General features: G+C 36.2%; 2 protein-coding genes across 2 annotated transcripts; one reads left to right on the top strand and one right to left on the bottom strand.

Annotated features, from left to right (window-relative positions):
- The first annotated feature begins 1,329 nt into the window (after positions 1-1,329).
- LOC145031615 (linamarin synthase 2-like) lies at positions 1,330-3,055 on the top strand. The gene is made up of 2 exons (XM_078980208.1): positions 1,330-1,887; positions 1,960-3,055. Exons 1-2 carry the CDS (start codon positions 1,344-1,346, stop codon positions 2,910-2,912), a joined length of 1,497 nt encoding a protein of 498 aa, XP_078836334.1. The 5' UTR covers positions 1,330-1,343; the 3' UTR covers positions 2,913-3,055.
- An 8,845-nt stretch (positions 3,056-11,900) lies between these two features.
- Positions 11,901-14,114, bottom strand: LOC145031614 (linamarin synthase 2-like). Its single transcript, XM_078980207.1, has 2 exons — positions 13,553-14,114; positions 11,901-13,044 (listed from the first exon to the last, which is right to left on the bottom strand). Exons 1-2 carry the CDS (start codon positions 14,052-14,054, stop codon positions 12,086-12,088), a joined length of 1,461 nt encoding a protein of 486 aa, XP_078836333.1. The 5' UTR covers positions 14,055-14,114; the 3' UTR covers positions 11,901-12,085.
- Between the last annotated feature and the right edge of the window lie 3,636 nt (positions 14,115-17,750).

Below are 17,750 nucleotides of genomic sequence, written 5' to 3'. Positions count from 1 at the left end.
GACATAAATTTGTGACATTTCAGCAAGAACTAATCATTAATCAAGATAAAAAAAACAGCATTAACAAAGATTTGGCAACATCAGGAAGATATAGTCAAGATTAAGCAAGAATTCAACAAGAATAAGAGAAAAAAGAAAAAGAAACATACCTGATGAAGGAGGCTGCGCCAAGGAAGGGGGCTACGGCGACAAACGGATTCGAATGAAGAGGAAGCAGTCGGAGTCGAGGGGAGAAGTAAATGGTGCGGCGCGAGGGTGGAGCAACGACGACGAGGGTAGACTGGTGAGGACAATTGCACGAGGATGATGCGAGCTGGACCTGTGAGCTGCGACAAGTCGATGGGGGAGGGAAAAACGATGGGGGAGGGAAGAACGATGGGAGATGGGAGCTGAGCGACGTTTTTTTTCTCAATTTGTCCCGTTTTTTTTTTTTGCTTGTTTTTTTTTTTTTTTTATATTTTTTTATTTTTTATTTTAAGGTTTAGGTTAGGAAGAGGTTTGAAGATCCAATCCCAATGTTGTGTGGCGTAGAGGACACATAAAAGTTTTTAAACCTCAAGACTTCTAAAAAACAAATTGTGCTAGAAGGAAAGTGATATAGGAATGCTCCGCCGTCCAACAATAAGTGATTTGAAGAATTTTTTTACAAAAATCATCGGGTCTCCAAATATTTAGAAAATGATAAACACTCACACTACTAATCATATGACAATTACGATTTTGACAACGAAATTACATCCGAAGTACTTTCTTTTATTTTTATTTATTTTTATAACGTTTTTTATTATAACTAATTACATTATTTTAATTATTTAACATCAAAATTATTTTCAAAACGCAAATAGAAAGTCTCTCGCGGAATCTTTTTATCAAATTGTGGAAAGATGCTTATTAGTAGAAATACAAAGATGCAGAGAATGAGGTCATGCAGCCGATTGGCTGGGGATCTACATACAGAAAATTGATTTAAAAAACTATTATGATGATGGTTTAACTAGTTGAGCATTATTTGCAATTTTAATTGCAATTTTTAAAGGGATTTGGCCTTGATATTAAACAAGATATAAATAAATTTCAATATGCACGCAACCATGCCAAACGGGTAAAACAAGTATAACCTCTATTGTTGTGTATATATATATATATATATATATATATATATATATATATATATATATATATATATATATATATATATATATATATATATATATATATATATATATATATATATATATATATTTAACGCATAACTAAGTAGCCACTATGCAAAAATAAAAAACCAATAATCAATTTCCAAACCTGTTTACTCAGTTAATGATTGGAATGACGAACTCTATATAATGCTTACCATCTTCCTCGCAAATTCAAGAAGCTATACCAAAATGGGTTACGGAAACAAACCGCATGCAGTTATTGTCCCATACCCAGCACAAGGCCATGTAAACCCTTTTATGAAGCTCGCAAAGCTTCTCCACTCCCATGGCTTCCACATCACCTTCGTCAACACCGAATTCAACCATCACCGTCTCATCCGCTCCAAAGGCCCGGAATCCGTCCAAGGTTTGCCGGATTTCCAATTCCAGACCATCCCCGACGGCATGCCTCATTCAGATCGAGACGCCACTCAAGACATACCGATGCTTTGTGACATGACCAGAAAGACATGTTTAGTTCCGTTCAAGGAGTTGTTACAGAAGTTGAACTCGTCGGCCGGAATCCCACCAGTCAGCTGCGTCGTCGGAGATGGCGTGATGAGCTTTGCGATAAAAGCTGCTAAGGATTTGGGGATTCCGGAGGTTCAGTTCTGGACTGCTTCGGCATGTGCTTTCATGGGTCTTTTGCATTATCGAGAGTTCATCAAAAGAGGAATTGTTCCTTTTAAAGGTTAGCAAATGTGTATATGTTTCAAACTTTTCAGCCTTTTGATAATCGTATCTAAACTGTGTTACTGTGTAGATGACAAGTATCTAACGGATGGAACATTGGAAAAAACAATCGATTGGATCCCGGGGATGAGCAATATTCGTTATAAAGATGTTCCAAGTTTCATTAGAACAACAGATCCTGAAGATATCATGCTGGATTTCATGGGGGAGGAGGCTCAAAATAACTTGAATGCTCCAGCGATCATCTTCAACACTTTCGATGCATTAGAGCACAAAGTATTAGAAGCCATTACATCCAAATTCAATTACCCCAACATTTTCACAATCGGCCCTCTTCCTTTACTAGCCAAATACGTTCCAGATGATAGCCCAGTAAACTCACTGAATTCGAGTTTATGGAAGCCGGATTCCTCATGTTTGCAATGGCTAGACCAGAAGAAAGAAGGATCTGTTATCTATGTCAATTATGGAAGTGTGACTACGATGACCGACACACATTTGATCGAGTTTGCATGGGGTTTAGCAAATAGCAAGCAATCGTTCTTATGGGTGGTTCGACCAGATGTGACGATGGGGGATTCAGCGATTTTGCCTGAAGAATTCTTGAAGGAGACGAAGGATAGAGGACTCATGGTGAGTTGGTGCGCACAAGAGCAGGTTCTTGCCCACCCATCGATTGGTGCGTTTTTAACACATTGTGGGTGGAATTCTACGACTGAGAGCATATCGGAAGGTGTTCCGGTGATCTGTTGGCCTTTCTTCTCAGATCAACAAACGAATTGTCGATACTGTTGCGTTGAATGGGGGATTGGGATGGAGGTTAATCATGATGTGAAGCGAAATGAGGTCGAAGTTCTTGTTAAGGAGATGCTTCAAGGGGAGAAAGGAAAGGAAATGAGAAGAAAGGCAAAGGAGTGGAAAAGGAAAGCAAAAGAAGCGAATGATATTGGTGGTTCATCGTATAATAACTTCCAACGGTTTATCAAAGATGCCTTGCTTTCAGGAGAAGTTCCTCATGTTTAATAATATGTGTAACAAGTTCGGCAGGCTTGATTCTGGATCTTGTGCTTGTCGAAGAAAATCACTTTCCTTTATGATTATTTTTTATTGTTTGGTTTTCGATGTGTGTAAGAAACCACACTAGCATAATGTCATTCTTATTTCAAGTGTGCCTCAATTTGTAGTAATTACTTTTATTAACAATGCAATATATATACTAGTATTCTTTTAAAAGTATCAACAACCGTCAACCGTTTTTGGAGTAAGTTACAGAAATGGTCCCTTTGGTTTTATGATTTTTGTTGAATCAAGAACAACTTTTTCAATTAAAACCTAAATGTCCCAAAATATTATCTTGTCACCAATCTAATCTTGGGGTTGACATTGTTAATATTGGACCGTTAAAAGTTAAAACAATGGGAAATTGCCGTTGTACCCATTTTTTTATATTTAGTTGATATTTTTGATTAATTATAAAGCCATAGATCCACTTAGAACAACATAAACCAACAATTATTCAATTCATAATGTGTTTAAGCAAATTAACAAGACACATAGTCCTCAACAGTTTGCTAGACTACCACCTACATCAAACCTCCCTTCCTTCATTTGCTTCTTGAAATCATGGAGAGAGAGAGAGAGAGAGAGAGAGAGAGAGAGAGAGAGAGAGAGAGAGAGAGAGAGAGAGAGAGAGAGAGAGAGAGAGAGAGAGAGAGAGAGATTGTCATAACAACTCCATAAAGTCTATCTTTCAAGTTTAAATGGTTCTTGTCTTCTTGAACTAAATTTTGTGCCTTTTAGACAACTAAAGCAACAAAATTTATGCCATGTCATTTTGGAAGAAATGAATGAGTCTCCCGGTAATCAAGGTGACGTTGGACGTTGACCAAAGAAAGTCTCCCACCCTCAATGTCCACATGGTGTTGCCATATCATCTATGTGGATTTTTCAATTAAAATAACCCATAATAATAATCTATATTCATAATGCCTTATAGGCTAAAACAAATTCACTTTACCTTTTCTTCAGTGCTTTCCACTTCGCTTTCCACTTCGCTTTCCACTTCCCTAACAAGTCCATACTTACTCACATGTTTCACACATAACTCTTATATCTCTTGTCTTTAAATTCCATTATTCTTCCTCAAGCTTTTTCTTCCTCATTGATAACCACCGTCTCCAACCACAAATCACCACCACCACGTAACATCACATCACTACCATCAACTTACACACTCAAGAATAAAAAACTGAACCTAACATCAAAAATCGAAAATCAAATTAATAAAGCTTCATAGTTGTGCCTGTTTTAACTCAATCTAGAAAATTAAGAACAAAAATCGAATTCATAAGTCTTCCTCATTATCAATCTTTCCCCTATCTCTCTATAGATCTGAGAATAAAGAATATATATGTGACATCCCCAATTTTATGGTCAGAAAAGACTGATTTTGTTTATGTTTTATAAAAATCAGAGTACTTCTTTTAATAAAAATGTTGCGGAATTTGTTCACAGAAAAACATGATAAATACGTTATCAAAGCATTTCTGAAGAAATGTATTTTTATTCATTTTAAAACATTTGGGATGTCATCGTCATTACAGAAACATAAGCATAAACAAAACTTACATTCATTATCACTAATGATCTACATCTCTTTTAATCTCTCAGTGTAAAGTAGCTTTGTATCGATACCTATGATACAAATAGACTGAGTGGGTCAGGTTGGGAAACCTGGTGAGCATATAAGGTTTTCAACTCACAATAATACAATTATTATATTCAATCATCAAACAATCAACCCAATTACCCATCCCCATATCTCCCTTATTTCTTAAGGATTTACGCTAAGAATCAACTATCCTTCATCCATTCATTCCTCAAGATTGAGTTAAGGAATTTATCCAAAGTCCATTGCTACCAATGTTCATACGACAGTCACTACGTCACATAGTCGTCAGGGTTTATACAATAGACACTACGTCTCATAGTCGCCAGGGTTTACTCAATAGGCCTCTCATCATTTTTATCACAAACCAACTATTTCACCTACCCATGTTACACCCAAGATATTTGTAGATAATATATATATATATATATATATATATATATATATATATATATATATATATATACAGTTTAAATCATTCATTCAATAATCATTTAAAATAAACAAACAATACATATACACATAACACGTATTTTATATAAAATACTTCATATTTATGTGTAAGATGAAAGTGACTATACACTCACTTGATAAGATGATAATCGGGCAGCACTTCGTTTCTTAAAATGATCGTTTCCGATAAAACTGGGATGTTTTACTGAAAACAGGGCTCTGCCAGGTTAGAGCTTCAAAACCGAAAAGATAAAATTTTCGGGCTCTACGGGTATTTCGGGACATGTTTCCGGTATTGAAAATGATTCCGAGGCTTTAAGGGAAGTAAAAATAGCTAAAATATTGATTTAGGGGTGAAAAATGCCAAATCTCCAATTCTATCCGGGAAATCTCACATGCACTATTTATAGGGAAGGCTTCGGATCCGAGGGGAGCACGTGGCTTGCATGCGAGGGGGACAGATGGTTGGTGCGAGGGCGAGACACGGAGGCGAGGTGTAGAAGGCGCGTCAAAAGCTCGTAGGCGAGATGTGGCTCGTTTCGGACACGCCACGTATGCGACACCTAGAAGACTTCGGTTGGACCTCCCTTCGGTCGTATCACAATACGACACACATCATGCATGCGAGGCTCGTACGTGGCCAATTCTGAGCCATGCATGCGAAATTCCTCGGATTTTGTGCCCAAACTTCTGAAATCAATAACTTTCGCATACGGGCTCTGTTTTTGACGTTCTTTATATGCACGCATAGGCGAAAATATATTCAACAACATTCGTTTAGAATCCGTGGGCTAGTTTTGACTTTATTTTTAATATTATTATTTTTAACGGACCGGGACAGGAGAATCCGTTAAAAATTCATAACTTCTTCATCCAACGTCCATTTTCGTCAGAATTTTTACCGTTGTATTACTATTGATGAGACCTTCGATTCTCGTTTAGGTTGTGTTGGCTAAATATTGCTCGGTCTTTATTTCGAGTTTTTAGCTGTCTACTGCTATTCCAAAACTTAGAAAAATCATAACTTCCTCATACGAAGTCAGATTTTAGTGTTCTTTTTATGGACACTCTTGTAACGCTCGCAGATCCGGGCTAGTCAATTTAGAGGCAATAGGGGTCGAAAACGACTTTTCTACAAAAAGATTATTTAGAATAAATAATCTTAACCAAGTTGTAGAATATGTCACAAGGTTTCCGTACATATAAAGAACGCCGAAATCCGAGTTATAACGAAGAAGTTATAACCCGTTGAAGTTTCGCGTCGGAACCGGCACGGCGCCGGGAAGAGTAAATAGTAAATTTATGATAGAGAGAGATTTAGCCTTAGCGCTCTAAACGAAAGTCGTAGAATATGTTAAACTAAGAACATCGATAAAAAGAACGCCCAAATCTGACTTCGTATGAAGAAGTTATGATTTTTCGAAGTTTCGGATTAGCAGTGTACAACCCGAAATTCGAATTTTAGATCGATTGATTTTTAGCCGACGCAACCTAAACAAGAATCGAAGATCTCGTTATTAGTAGCGTAACGATAAAAATACAGACGAAAATGGACATCGGATAAAGAAGTTATGAGATTTTAACGGACCAATCTTGTCCCGGCCTGTTAAAAATATAACTTTAAAAATAAAGTCAAAATTAGCCGACGGAGTCTAAACGAAAGTTGTAGAGTACGTCTCCACCTACGCGTGGATATAAAGAACGTCAAAAACGGAGTTCGTATGAACGAGTTACAAATTATAATAGCATATTTACGTATTAAAATAAAGTATAAATCATGTATACGTACACATATATATACATATGTATATATCATTAGAAAGGTATCGACGATGCGGTCATTATAAGACTAATGTTGAGTTCTTTCGACATTAGTTTAGTACAAATATCATTAAATCCATTTAAAATAGTATTATAGAGGGGTGTTTAGTTGTTTATATAACTAAAAGGTCATTAAGTAATTATGGAGGGTAGTTTTTGAAAATTCAATTAGTATAAATAAGAGCCTTGGGCTCTCATATTTCTTGCACCATTCTCTTGATTCAAGAGTCTTTCTCTCCTTATCCCCCGAGCATTTCGGTCCCTCGTGATTCGACTTCTCTTTCTGTAGTTTTAGTATAGTAAGGTGAGCGCTGAAGCGCTGCACGAATCTTTCTTAGAAAGATTCAGCGACGAAGTTCTGCCCCTGCAGAGCCCGACTCCTAGCTAAAATCCCCTTGAAAGTAAGTTATGCTTACCCTATTTTAAATATAGTTTATATTTAAAATTAGTATTATTATTATAAATTTATAATAAATATTTGAGCTATTATTATGACTTATATAAGTGTCATTATAATATCTTTTAACTACTCGCGGTACGGGGAATCTGGTTTAAAAGGCCGAATAGGGTTGTTGGATTTCAGAAGTGCTATACGCCAAAATGGTCCTGCCTTCCGGTGTTTTATGTCTGGCCCCTGTCTGTACATAGTAGTTGGAAAGTATTGTTTAAACGCTTATATAATAATAATAATAATAATAATAATAATAATAATAATAATAAGACTAATAATTAGTCACGGTAATATTAGACTAAAATCTAGTGGTGATAATACTAGGTTTCGTCAAAGGAAATTATTTTAAAGTAAACGAAGCGCTGTCCGAGTACCGAGTCACCACCTTCTCAGGTGAGTGCATAGTCCCTTTCATCTTACACATAGATATGAAGTATTTTAATATAAATTACGTGCTATGTGTGCATATTGTCTGAATACTTACTGTCTATGCTGAGTGAAAGATTTTATACATGTTTTAAATGATTTAAACTATATATGTATTTTATTTCTACGAAAATGTTGGGGTAAAACATGGGTAGATATAATAGATGAAATATAAGTTGGATGATGAGTTGAGAGGTGATATAGACTATAAGGTGTGGGTGAGAGGTGTACGATGTGAGAAGCCTTTTTCCCAAACGATGTCCCCGTCATTCAGCAGAGTATGGATGACAACCACGGACTATCCTAGATAGTCTAGTGGAACACTATCAGGCTCGCAACCTGTAGGTATTGTGAACGATGTGTTCACCCGGTGTACTCTAAACCTTGGTGATCATGCAGACTTGATACCTAGACCCTGGCGATCATGCAGACTTGGTGCCAAAACCTTGGCGACTATGCAGACTTAGTGCCTATTGTATAAATTCTGGCGACTATGCAGACTTAGTGCCTAAACCCCGGTGACGATGGACTTCGTGCCGATTCCTTAGGATGATCCTTAGGAATGTATGAACGAGGAATAGTTGATTCTTAGGGTAGATCCTTAAGAATAAAGCAGATAATAGGGATGGGTAATTGGGTTGATTGTTTGATTGTTTGAAAATAATAATTATATTATTGTGGGTTGAAAACCCTATGTACTCACCAGGTTTCCCAACCTGACCCACTCAGTTTATTTATATCACAGGTGTTGATATGAAGTCACATTACACTGAGAGATTTAAAGAGATGTAGATCACTAGTGTAAATAAATGTAAGTTCTGTTTATGCTTATGTTTCTGTATTAACGATGACATCCCAAATGTTTTAAAATGAACAAAATACGTTTCTTCGAAAATGTTTTAAAAACGTATTTATCATGTTTTTCTGGGAACAAATTCCGCAACATTTTTATTAAAAGAAGTACTCTGATTTTTATAAAACATAAACAAAAATCGGTCTTTTCTGGCCGTGAAAATGAGGATGTCACAACTCTCGGTTTAACGAACACTACGAAATGCGTTTAGATTGCTAAGGCTAAAAAACACTTTATCGTAAATTCACTTTTTACGTTTCCCGGTGCTGTGCCGGTTTCGTCGCAAAACTTCGACGGGTCATAACTTCTTCGTTATAACTCGGATTTCGGCGTTCTTTATATGTAAGGAACCCTTGTAACATATACTTTAACTTGGTTAAGATTAAGCCCTATAAATAATCTTTTATAAAAAACCCATTTTTGATGTTTATTATCTCTATATTGATTAGTCCGGATCTACGGACGTTACAATATAATAAAGGAAACCCATCTTCAAACACGTACAAATTGGCATAGCTTCAAGGACACATACACATGGTACAACCCCAAGACGTCATCCTCGTTAGAACCAACTTTCCTGATTGTTGGTTGGGATAACATTACGGATGGTAACACCCTAAAATACAATTTTGTAGGTTCATTTTGAAAAAAGGGTTTTGACTAGTGCCCCTCCTTCCATTAAAGAAACCTGAGTCAGACTTATTAACGTCTCTAACTGCCAAATTAATGCAACTCATGTACAAGAGTATCATTAACCTAAGTACAGTTTCATCAAACAGTTAGGTTTTGGTTAATAACTTGCAACTACTAATTTTAGAACTACATAAAGGGTGTGTTCGAAAAAAACTAGCTGGTAGTGGGTAGCGAATATCGTTTGATTTTACAGAGTTTTGTTGAAAGCTTATTCATGTGACTTTTGATTTCGGAGCGTTTTGTTTAGGCTAAAAGCTAAACGCATATATCCTAAATGAAGTTTTTTCTTTTTTACGAATGTTTTCTTAAAAGTTAGAAGTCAGAACCTCCCAAACGCTGTGTGCCGAATACGTCCAAAAATGTCAAGAATCTCAATATATTCTTCATTTGGTAAAACATTTGAATAACATTTAAAGGAAGGAAATAAAAAGGCTCACACGATAACACACCTTCAATGATGATGATGACCACTTCAATTTCAACTTCAACTACAATCCAATTATTATGATTCACGTGAACAATTTAAAGACCATGTTTTGTAGAAATTGCTAATCATTTTATCATTAAAATACAATTTCGTTCTATTTGGCTCAATTTTTATGTCGATTTGGCAAATCGATAATCTTCAGCCATGTTTTGATCAATTATGTGATGAAGATGATTTGCATTGATCAGATTGCTGTTTTTGTAGCGATCTAGAGAGATATGGTATACTAACTTGTGATTTGATGGTTTCAAAACAAAAATATGGAGGGTAAAGTCGAAATGATTTGGAGTTCGATAATGTTGGCCACTACTCTTGCCCCGGTGTGGTAAATGGAGGGAGGAAGACACATCGGTTCCATGATTTTATTTTTCTTTAGCCCTAGGTTTGGAGTTCAGATCAAGGGGTGATGTCATGTCACCGTCGTTGGGGCCACATTTGTTCCATAAAATCAAGGGTTTAATTTATAGGTAGAATGAAGGGATGCGGCAATGGTATGGTTGGATGAAGTTGTAGAAATGGAAGTTGTTAGCAACTTAGCATATGAGACGAGGAGATGGAGGTGGAGAGATCGGCCAAAAAGGGTGCAAGACCAGGTGAGAGCAAATATGTTTATGTTGGTGTGGTATTAATAATCTGATGAGTCTATATACGTAGAATTTATAATCTACATCATACAAGTCTAAATTGTTGATGACCTACAAACCATCAATAATACCCTTCATTACCTTTCTTAGCATGTATATTATTTTTCATTTTTAATGGTATAAAAGTCACACAATTTCTCTTTCAAAAAAAGAAAAAGTCACACAGTTTAGTTAATGGGTCATTTAAACACTAAGGCGACGTTTGGTTCATAGAATGTTTTTGAAGGAATTGGAATCTATTGAGGAATTGGAATCTGTCTTGAATTGGAATCTAATTCAATATTCTGTTTGGTTAGCAGTAAATGGAATTTGAATTCAATATTATATTTTGTTTGGTTGGCGGAAAATAGAATTTGTATAGTGTAAAATGACAGAACTACTATTTTTGGTTTTTGCTTACTTTTACTTTTTTTATAATTATATGTAAAAATATATTATATAAATTATAAAAATAGTAAACGGTGGTGGTGATGAAGGTGGAGGTGGTGGTAGTAGTGACATCACTAGTGTTAATCGTAGAGACAGTGGTGGTTGTGGCGGTAGGTGTTAGTGGCGGCGGCGACGACGGCGGTGGGTACAGTTGGCGGCGACGGTGGTGGTGGCAATAGAGGTGATGGTGGTGATGATAGAGTTAGTAGTAACTATGGTAGTGGTAGGGTTGTGGTGTAGGTGGTAAGTTATGGGTAGTGGAGGTGGTGACGGTGGTGATAATAATGGTGTCAACGATGGTGATGGTGGTAACGGAAGCGGTGGGTGGTGGTGTAGAAGATGGTGGCAGTGGCGACATTATTAGTGAGGATGATTGGTGGTGGTGGGTCGGTGGGTGGGTGGCGGAGGTGGTGGTGGTGGGTAAGTGGTGGTGAAGGTTGTGGTGGAGGTGGTCGCGAGTAGTGATAGAGGTTTTTCATTTAATGTTAAAAATGAAAAGGGTAATATGATAATATTCAACACTTTCACTTGAAGGAATTTGAATTTCCTCATCTTTTAGATGGAATTTATTTTCCCTCAGTGGAAGGAAAGTTGGACATATTTAGCAATTCCTTCCCAAAACTTGAACCAAACACAGGAAAGTGATGGAATTAAATTCTAATTCCTTCCGATTCAAATAGATTCCAGCGAACCAAACGACCCCTAAAGTCACATTTTATGGTGTTTTGATGACAATGTCCCTAATAATAAATATTAATTTACATGATCGTGAACACTTGTTATAGGGCATGCATGTTTGGCGTAAGTTACTAGCAGTTGGCAGTTGTAGGGATGAGATTGGTTCTGGAACCAGTCCAAACCCAATGAGTATTTTGCTTACTCATAAGTGTTTGAAATCAGAACCGCAAAACAAAAAACTGAATGGGAAGTTCAAGAACCGAACCGATGAACCTATTCGATTCCAAAATGGTAAATTAGTTGTAAGCTTTTGAAATGTATGGATTAAGGCTAACGCTAAAATCTACTTGAAATAACTTCTAAATTATAATATTTTTTTTTGTTTAAATAAGAGTTTTAATTTCATACTTGCAAATGAAATTTCTTACTTGAATTATAGCTAAAAGTCTTTAAAAACTCCTTAACAAACATGTTAATTATCGCTCACACTTATTTTTGAAAACAATACATAAAAATCATAATGGACTATGAAAGTGATTCTCTTCCCCAAACACCCGATCCGAACGAAGCATATTGAACTTGTAACACGTTTCTTAAACGTGGGAAACTTCTCCCGAAAGAAGAGCCTCTTCGATAAACCGATGGAAGTTATTATATGACGAACCACCAATATCATTCGCTTCTTTTGCTTTTGTTTTCCATTCATTGGCCTTTCTTCTCATTTCCTTTCCATCATTCCCCAGAAGCATTTCCTTAACAAGAACTTCAACTTCATTTCGCTTCACATCGTGATTAATCTCCATCCCAATTCCCCATTCAACACAAGAGTATCGACAATTTGTTTGTTGATCTGCGAAGAATGGCCAACATATCAACGGAACACCTTCCGATATGCTTTCAGTCGTAGAATTCCATCCACAATGTGTTAAAAACGCACCAATCGATGGGTGGGCAAGAACCTGCTCTTGTGCGCACCAACTCACCATGAGTCCTCTATCCTTCGTCTCCTTCAAGAATTCTTCAGGCAAAATCGCTGAATCCCCCATCGTCACATCTGGTCGAACCACCCATAAGAACGATTGCTTGCTATTTGCTAAACCCCATGCAAACTCAATCAGATGTTGGTTTGTCATAGTAGTCAAACTTCCATAATTGACATAGATAACAAATCTTTCCTTCTTTTGGTCTAGCCATTGCAAACATGAGGAATCTGGCTTCCATAAACTCGAATTCAGTGAGTGTAGTGGGCTATCAATATCATCTGTAATGTATTTGGCTAGTAAAGGAAGAAGGCCTATTGTATAAATGTTATGGTAATTGAATTTGGATGCAATGGCTTCCAATACTTTGTGCTCCAATGCGTTGAAAGTATTGAAGATGATCGCGGAAGCCTTCAAGTTATTTTGAGCCTCTTCCCCCACGAAATCCAACATGATATCGTCGGGATCTGTTGTTCTAATGAAACTTGGAATATCTTTATAACGAATATTGCTCATTCCTGGGATCCAGTCGATTGGTTTTTCCAGCGTTCCATCCGTAAGGTAGTTATCATCTAAACAGTTTAGAAACTATTAAGGGAAAATGACTTAAAAGCCCAACAAAGTTTCCAAACTATTCAAAAAATCTCAATCATGTTTTGTCTCTTCAAAAAAACCCAACGAACTTAACTTTTTGTCTAAAAAATCCAACAAAGTTCCAAACCGTTCAAAAAATCCCAATTTTGTTTTGTTTAAGTTCATTAGGGTTTTTTTTGAACACTTAAAACATGATTGGAGTTTTTTAAACGTTTTGGAAACTTTGCTGGTCTAACAAGTCATTTTCCCGATGCGGTAATAAACCACGTCATCTATTTCTCTTATTTGACTTTCAGGAAAGTATAACTTAGTTGGGCTTTTTAGATAAAATGTTAAGTACGTTGGGTTTTTTTGGATAGAAAAAATATGATTGAGGTTTTTTGAACAATTTGAAAACTTCATTGGGCTTGTAAATCATTTTCCCAAACTATTAAAAAGAAAAAAAGAAGACGAAATTTAAAACATATGCACATTTAATTTGCTTACCTTTAAAGGGAACAATTCCTCTTTTGATGAACTCTCGATAATGCAAAAGACCCATGAAAGCACACGCCGAAGAAGTCCAGAACTGAACCTCCGGAACCCCAAAATCCTTAGCAGCTTTTATCGCAAAGGTCATCACACCATCTCCGACGACGCAGCTGACCGGTGGGTCTCCGGCCGACGAGTTCAACTTCTGCAACAACTCTTTGAACGGAACCAAACACGTCTTTCTGATCATGTCACAAAGCATTGGTATGTCTTGAGTGGCGTCTGGATCTGAAAGAGGCATACAGTCGGGGATGGTCTCGAACCGGAAATCCGGCAAACCTTGGACGGATTCCGGGCCTTTGGAGCGGATGAGACGGTGGTGGTTGAATTCGGTGTTGACGAAGGTGATGTGGAAGCCATTAAAGTGGAGAAGCTTCGCGAGCTTCATAAAAGGGTTCAGATGGCCTTGTGCTGGGAATGGCACAAGAACTGCATGCGGTTTGTTTCTGCAACTCATTTTGGTTTAGATTCTCGAGTTTGTTAAGGAAGATGGTAACCATTAAATAAATGTTCGGCGGTCCCAACCATTAGCTACTCAGAGAATCTATAAAACTTTATGAAATTTATACATTTATTTTGGGGAAGAAAATCCTTAGTACACGAATATGTGTCAAACGTTTGTAGCACTGCTTGGTCCAATGGTATTTGATGCCCAGAACAAAAATGTATAATGATGCCCTATGATTGTAACTTACGTCCATACAACCACAATAAATCATATTTGAATATTATGAATGCAACATACATATTTATACCATGCAATGGTATTAATTGCATCAGTAAAACATCTAGATATTTATTTAAAATACATCTCTTTTACGGTTAAAACAACTAGATATTTATTTAAAATACGTATCTTTTACGGTTAAAACCAAAACAGAATAACAAGTAGGATTCTAATCCTATTGAAGACATTGACTACTACAAGCTATATTATAATTTTAATACAATTACAATTTTTTGAACCATAAAAGGCAAAATACAACCTAGAAAACTAGGCATGAGCAAACGGACCGAACCGGCTGGAACCGGTCCGACTCGGACCCGAACCGGCAACCGTTTTCGGTCAAAATCAAGAACCGAACCGGCCCGGCGGTTCTTCGAGTCCTGGTTCTGGGTTCCGGTCCGGGTCCCGTTTTTGTCGGGTTTTCGATTTTGGGACCGGTATGAGTTGACACGCTTTCTTGCGGGGCTTGTATCTCATTCAGTTTTAACCAAATCAAACGTTTTTATAGTTTAAACTTAACTTCAAAGCTAAACTACGTGTAAGAAAAAGACTCAGGTCAAAAAAAACTTAAATTGAGTAAGTTATACACATTTGAACAACAAAGTCATATTACGTTTAATTGTTGTAACATAAAAAAATTCTGATTTGACACATTTCCTTGCGGGACTTGTACCTCATTGAATTTTTAGCCAAATCAAGCGTTTTTATAGTCTAAAATTAACAAAAAATCATAATCTACATGTAGGAAAAAGATTCAGGTCAAGACAAGTTAAATTGAATGAGTTATGAACATTTGAACAACAAAGTCAGATTACATTTAATTGCTGAAGCATAAAAAAAAAAAAAAATCTGATTTGACACCCTTCCTTGCGGAACTTGTAACTGATTCAATTTTTAACCAAATCAAGCGTTTTTATAGTCTAAACATAACTACAAATCCTAATCTACATGTAGGAAAATGATTCAGGTCAAAACAAGTTAAATTGAGTGAGTTATGCACATTTGAACAACAAAGTCAGATTACATTTAATTGCTGAAACATAAAAAAATTCTGATTTGATACCCTTCCTTGCGGGGCTTGTAACTCATTCAATTTTTAACTAAATCAAGCGTTTTTATAGTCTAAACTTAAGTAGAAATCATAATCTATATGTAGGAAAAAGATTCAGGTAAAAAAAATATAAATTGAGTGAGTTACGCAACTTCCAAAATTTGAGTGAGTTATCCGGTCCGGTTCCCGGTTTTGGGCCGGTTCCAACGACTGATTCTTACCGGGTCCCGGTTCCAAAAATTGACGAGATTATAGTATCGGTCCCGGCCCGACCGGTTCCATCGGGTTCCTGTTCCGGGACTGGTTCCGTCCAGTTCCCTGGCCCATATGTTCATCCTTATAGAAAACCAACAAGAAGCTGGAGGTCCTAGTACAAACTAACTAAAGCGACAAAAATAGAGGCAAAAAAAACAAATAACACCTACCAAAAGAAAAACTAACCAGCTATACAAAGATTCTAACAACAAGGGTAAAGGGTCAAACAAGCGGTTTGGTAATCAAACTAACACTACATGATGTAGAACCACAATATGTAAGCAACACCAATCTTGTTATCCCGGGACTCCTTTCCAACATAGTGGATAAAATAAAGCTTTCTTCTTTTTTTTTTTTTTTTTTTGTAAAAATACCTATACTTGTCCTAATGTAGTCACATAAGAACATAGCAATACCATATCTTGAATCTTGATAAAAAATAAATTATTATGTACCATATTCCTAATTTCCCTTCAAAAAGTGATCTTTCATTTCGATCTTCACAGTGTCATTCCATTCATGAGAGCATTCTTTTCAAAATTAGAGCAAACAATGAAATTACCTTTATCTGTCACCATGATATTACAACCAATCCAATTCATGTTCACCATCGATTCCAAAAAAATAAAAAAGCATGTGCCTACCAAACCAGAAATAGAAAACAGGACTAACCGGGTGATTGGAGAAGGAGATGACTACAGTCGACGTTGGAGATCAAATGTCTAGAGCAAGGTCAGCGATGAAGATGCAGATGAATGATGTATGATAAAAGGAGGCTATGAACATAATAGAGGTGATGTGAACGAAGGTTGTGTGATTGAGTGAAGCAATCACATCTCCTCATTTCTTGAATTGGCTTTGAGTAATGCCGTCTCCTCCTCTTCTATTTTTGAAATTGGTGCTCTCTAGTAGTTTTTCTTTTGTCGATTAGGCGATGCTCTACTATGGACTTGTGGATCAAAATTTGGGCTAAAAATAATACTATTACACCTACAATAAGTGGATCAAAATTGATGCCCTTGTTATTGTGATGCTCTGGGTTGTGGCCCAGCCCTCGGGCCGGCCCTGTTTGTTAGCTACAAAAAAATCGATGAAGATCAATACCGTCAAACGTTTGTTAGCTACAAAAAATTGATGAGACCTGTTGGTTTCAAATAAAAGTAATTTGTGTATGGGTAGAAATATATATATATATATATATATATATATATATATATATATATATATATATATATATGGAATTTTGTAGCTTTAAATAGGATGATAGGAATAATTTTTATAAGTAGGTTTACACTATTAGAAAACATGGGGTTTTCCTACGGAAAATAGCTATGAAAAAATTTCGTAGTTAATTAGCTACGGAATAGTTACAGAATGGGATGCCCTAGTTTAGTAACGAAATAGGTATGGATACCAATCTGTAGCTAATTAGCTACAGAATTACTACAGATACTAATTATCTACGGATTAGCAATAAAATATGCTTTCCATTAGAACTTCGTAGCTACTTAGCTACGGATTAGCTACAAATTTTTCTTATTTTCGGTTTTACGAGCATCAAACGTCGTTTTTTTCGTTTTGTTTTTTCACACCTATATTATACATGATTATCTTTATTTTCACCAACTTATAGCTATTAATATTGTTGATAAAGTTGTGTGCCCCTTCGGGATCAAGTACTCGTTTAATAGTTTAAAATTGTAATGCCTATACTTTTCACCAACTTGTGATGGGTTTATGTTTGTATATGTATATTTATATACATAAATGAGTTGTGGTATATGTGTACGTGTATATGTGTATGTATACGTGTTTGTGAGATGTATGTGAACGTATTCATAAGCATTATAGTGTTAAACCATTAAACGAGTAATGAATCCCTTATGTGCACACGACTTTATGAATGATATTAATAGCTATAAGTAGGTGAAAATATAGATAATCATGTATAATATAGGTGTAAAAAAAACAAAGCGAAAAAAACGACGTTCGGTGCCCGAAAAACCGAAAATAAGAAAAATCCGTAGCTAATTAGCTATGGATTAGCTACGGATTTTTCTTATTTTCGATTTTTCAGACACCAAACGTCGTTTTATTCGCTTCGTTTTTTTTCACACCTC

Source organism: Lactuca saligna, chromosome 2 (genome assembly GCF_052625555.1).
Source record: "Lactuca saligna cultivar CGN05327 chromosome 2, ASM5262555v1, whole genome shotgun sequence".
NCBI lineage: Eukaryota > Viridiplantae > Streptophyta > Magnoliopsida > Asterales > Asteraceae > Lactuca > Lactuca saligna.
Note: the sequence above shows the minus strand (reverse complement) of the source record. Positions and strands in the feature narration are given on the sequence as shown.

Coding starts and splice junctions, on each gene's coding strand:
- LOC145031614 (XM_078980207.1), bottom strand. CDS start 14,054: ATGAGTTGCAGAAACAAACCGCATGCAGTTCTTGTGCCATTCCCAGCA. Junction 13,045..13,552: donor AGGAATTGTTCCCTTTAAAG/GTAAGCAAATTA, acceptor TAAACTGTTTAG/ATGATAACTACCTTACGGAT.
- LOC145031615 (XM_078980208.1), top strand. CDS start 1,344: ATGCTTACCATCTTCCTCGCAAATTCAAGAAGCTATACCAAAATGGGT. Junction 1,888..1,959: donor AGGAATTGTTCCTTTTAAAG/GTTAGCAAATGT, acceptor GTTACTGTGTAG/ATGACAAGTATCTAACGGAT.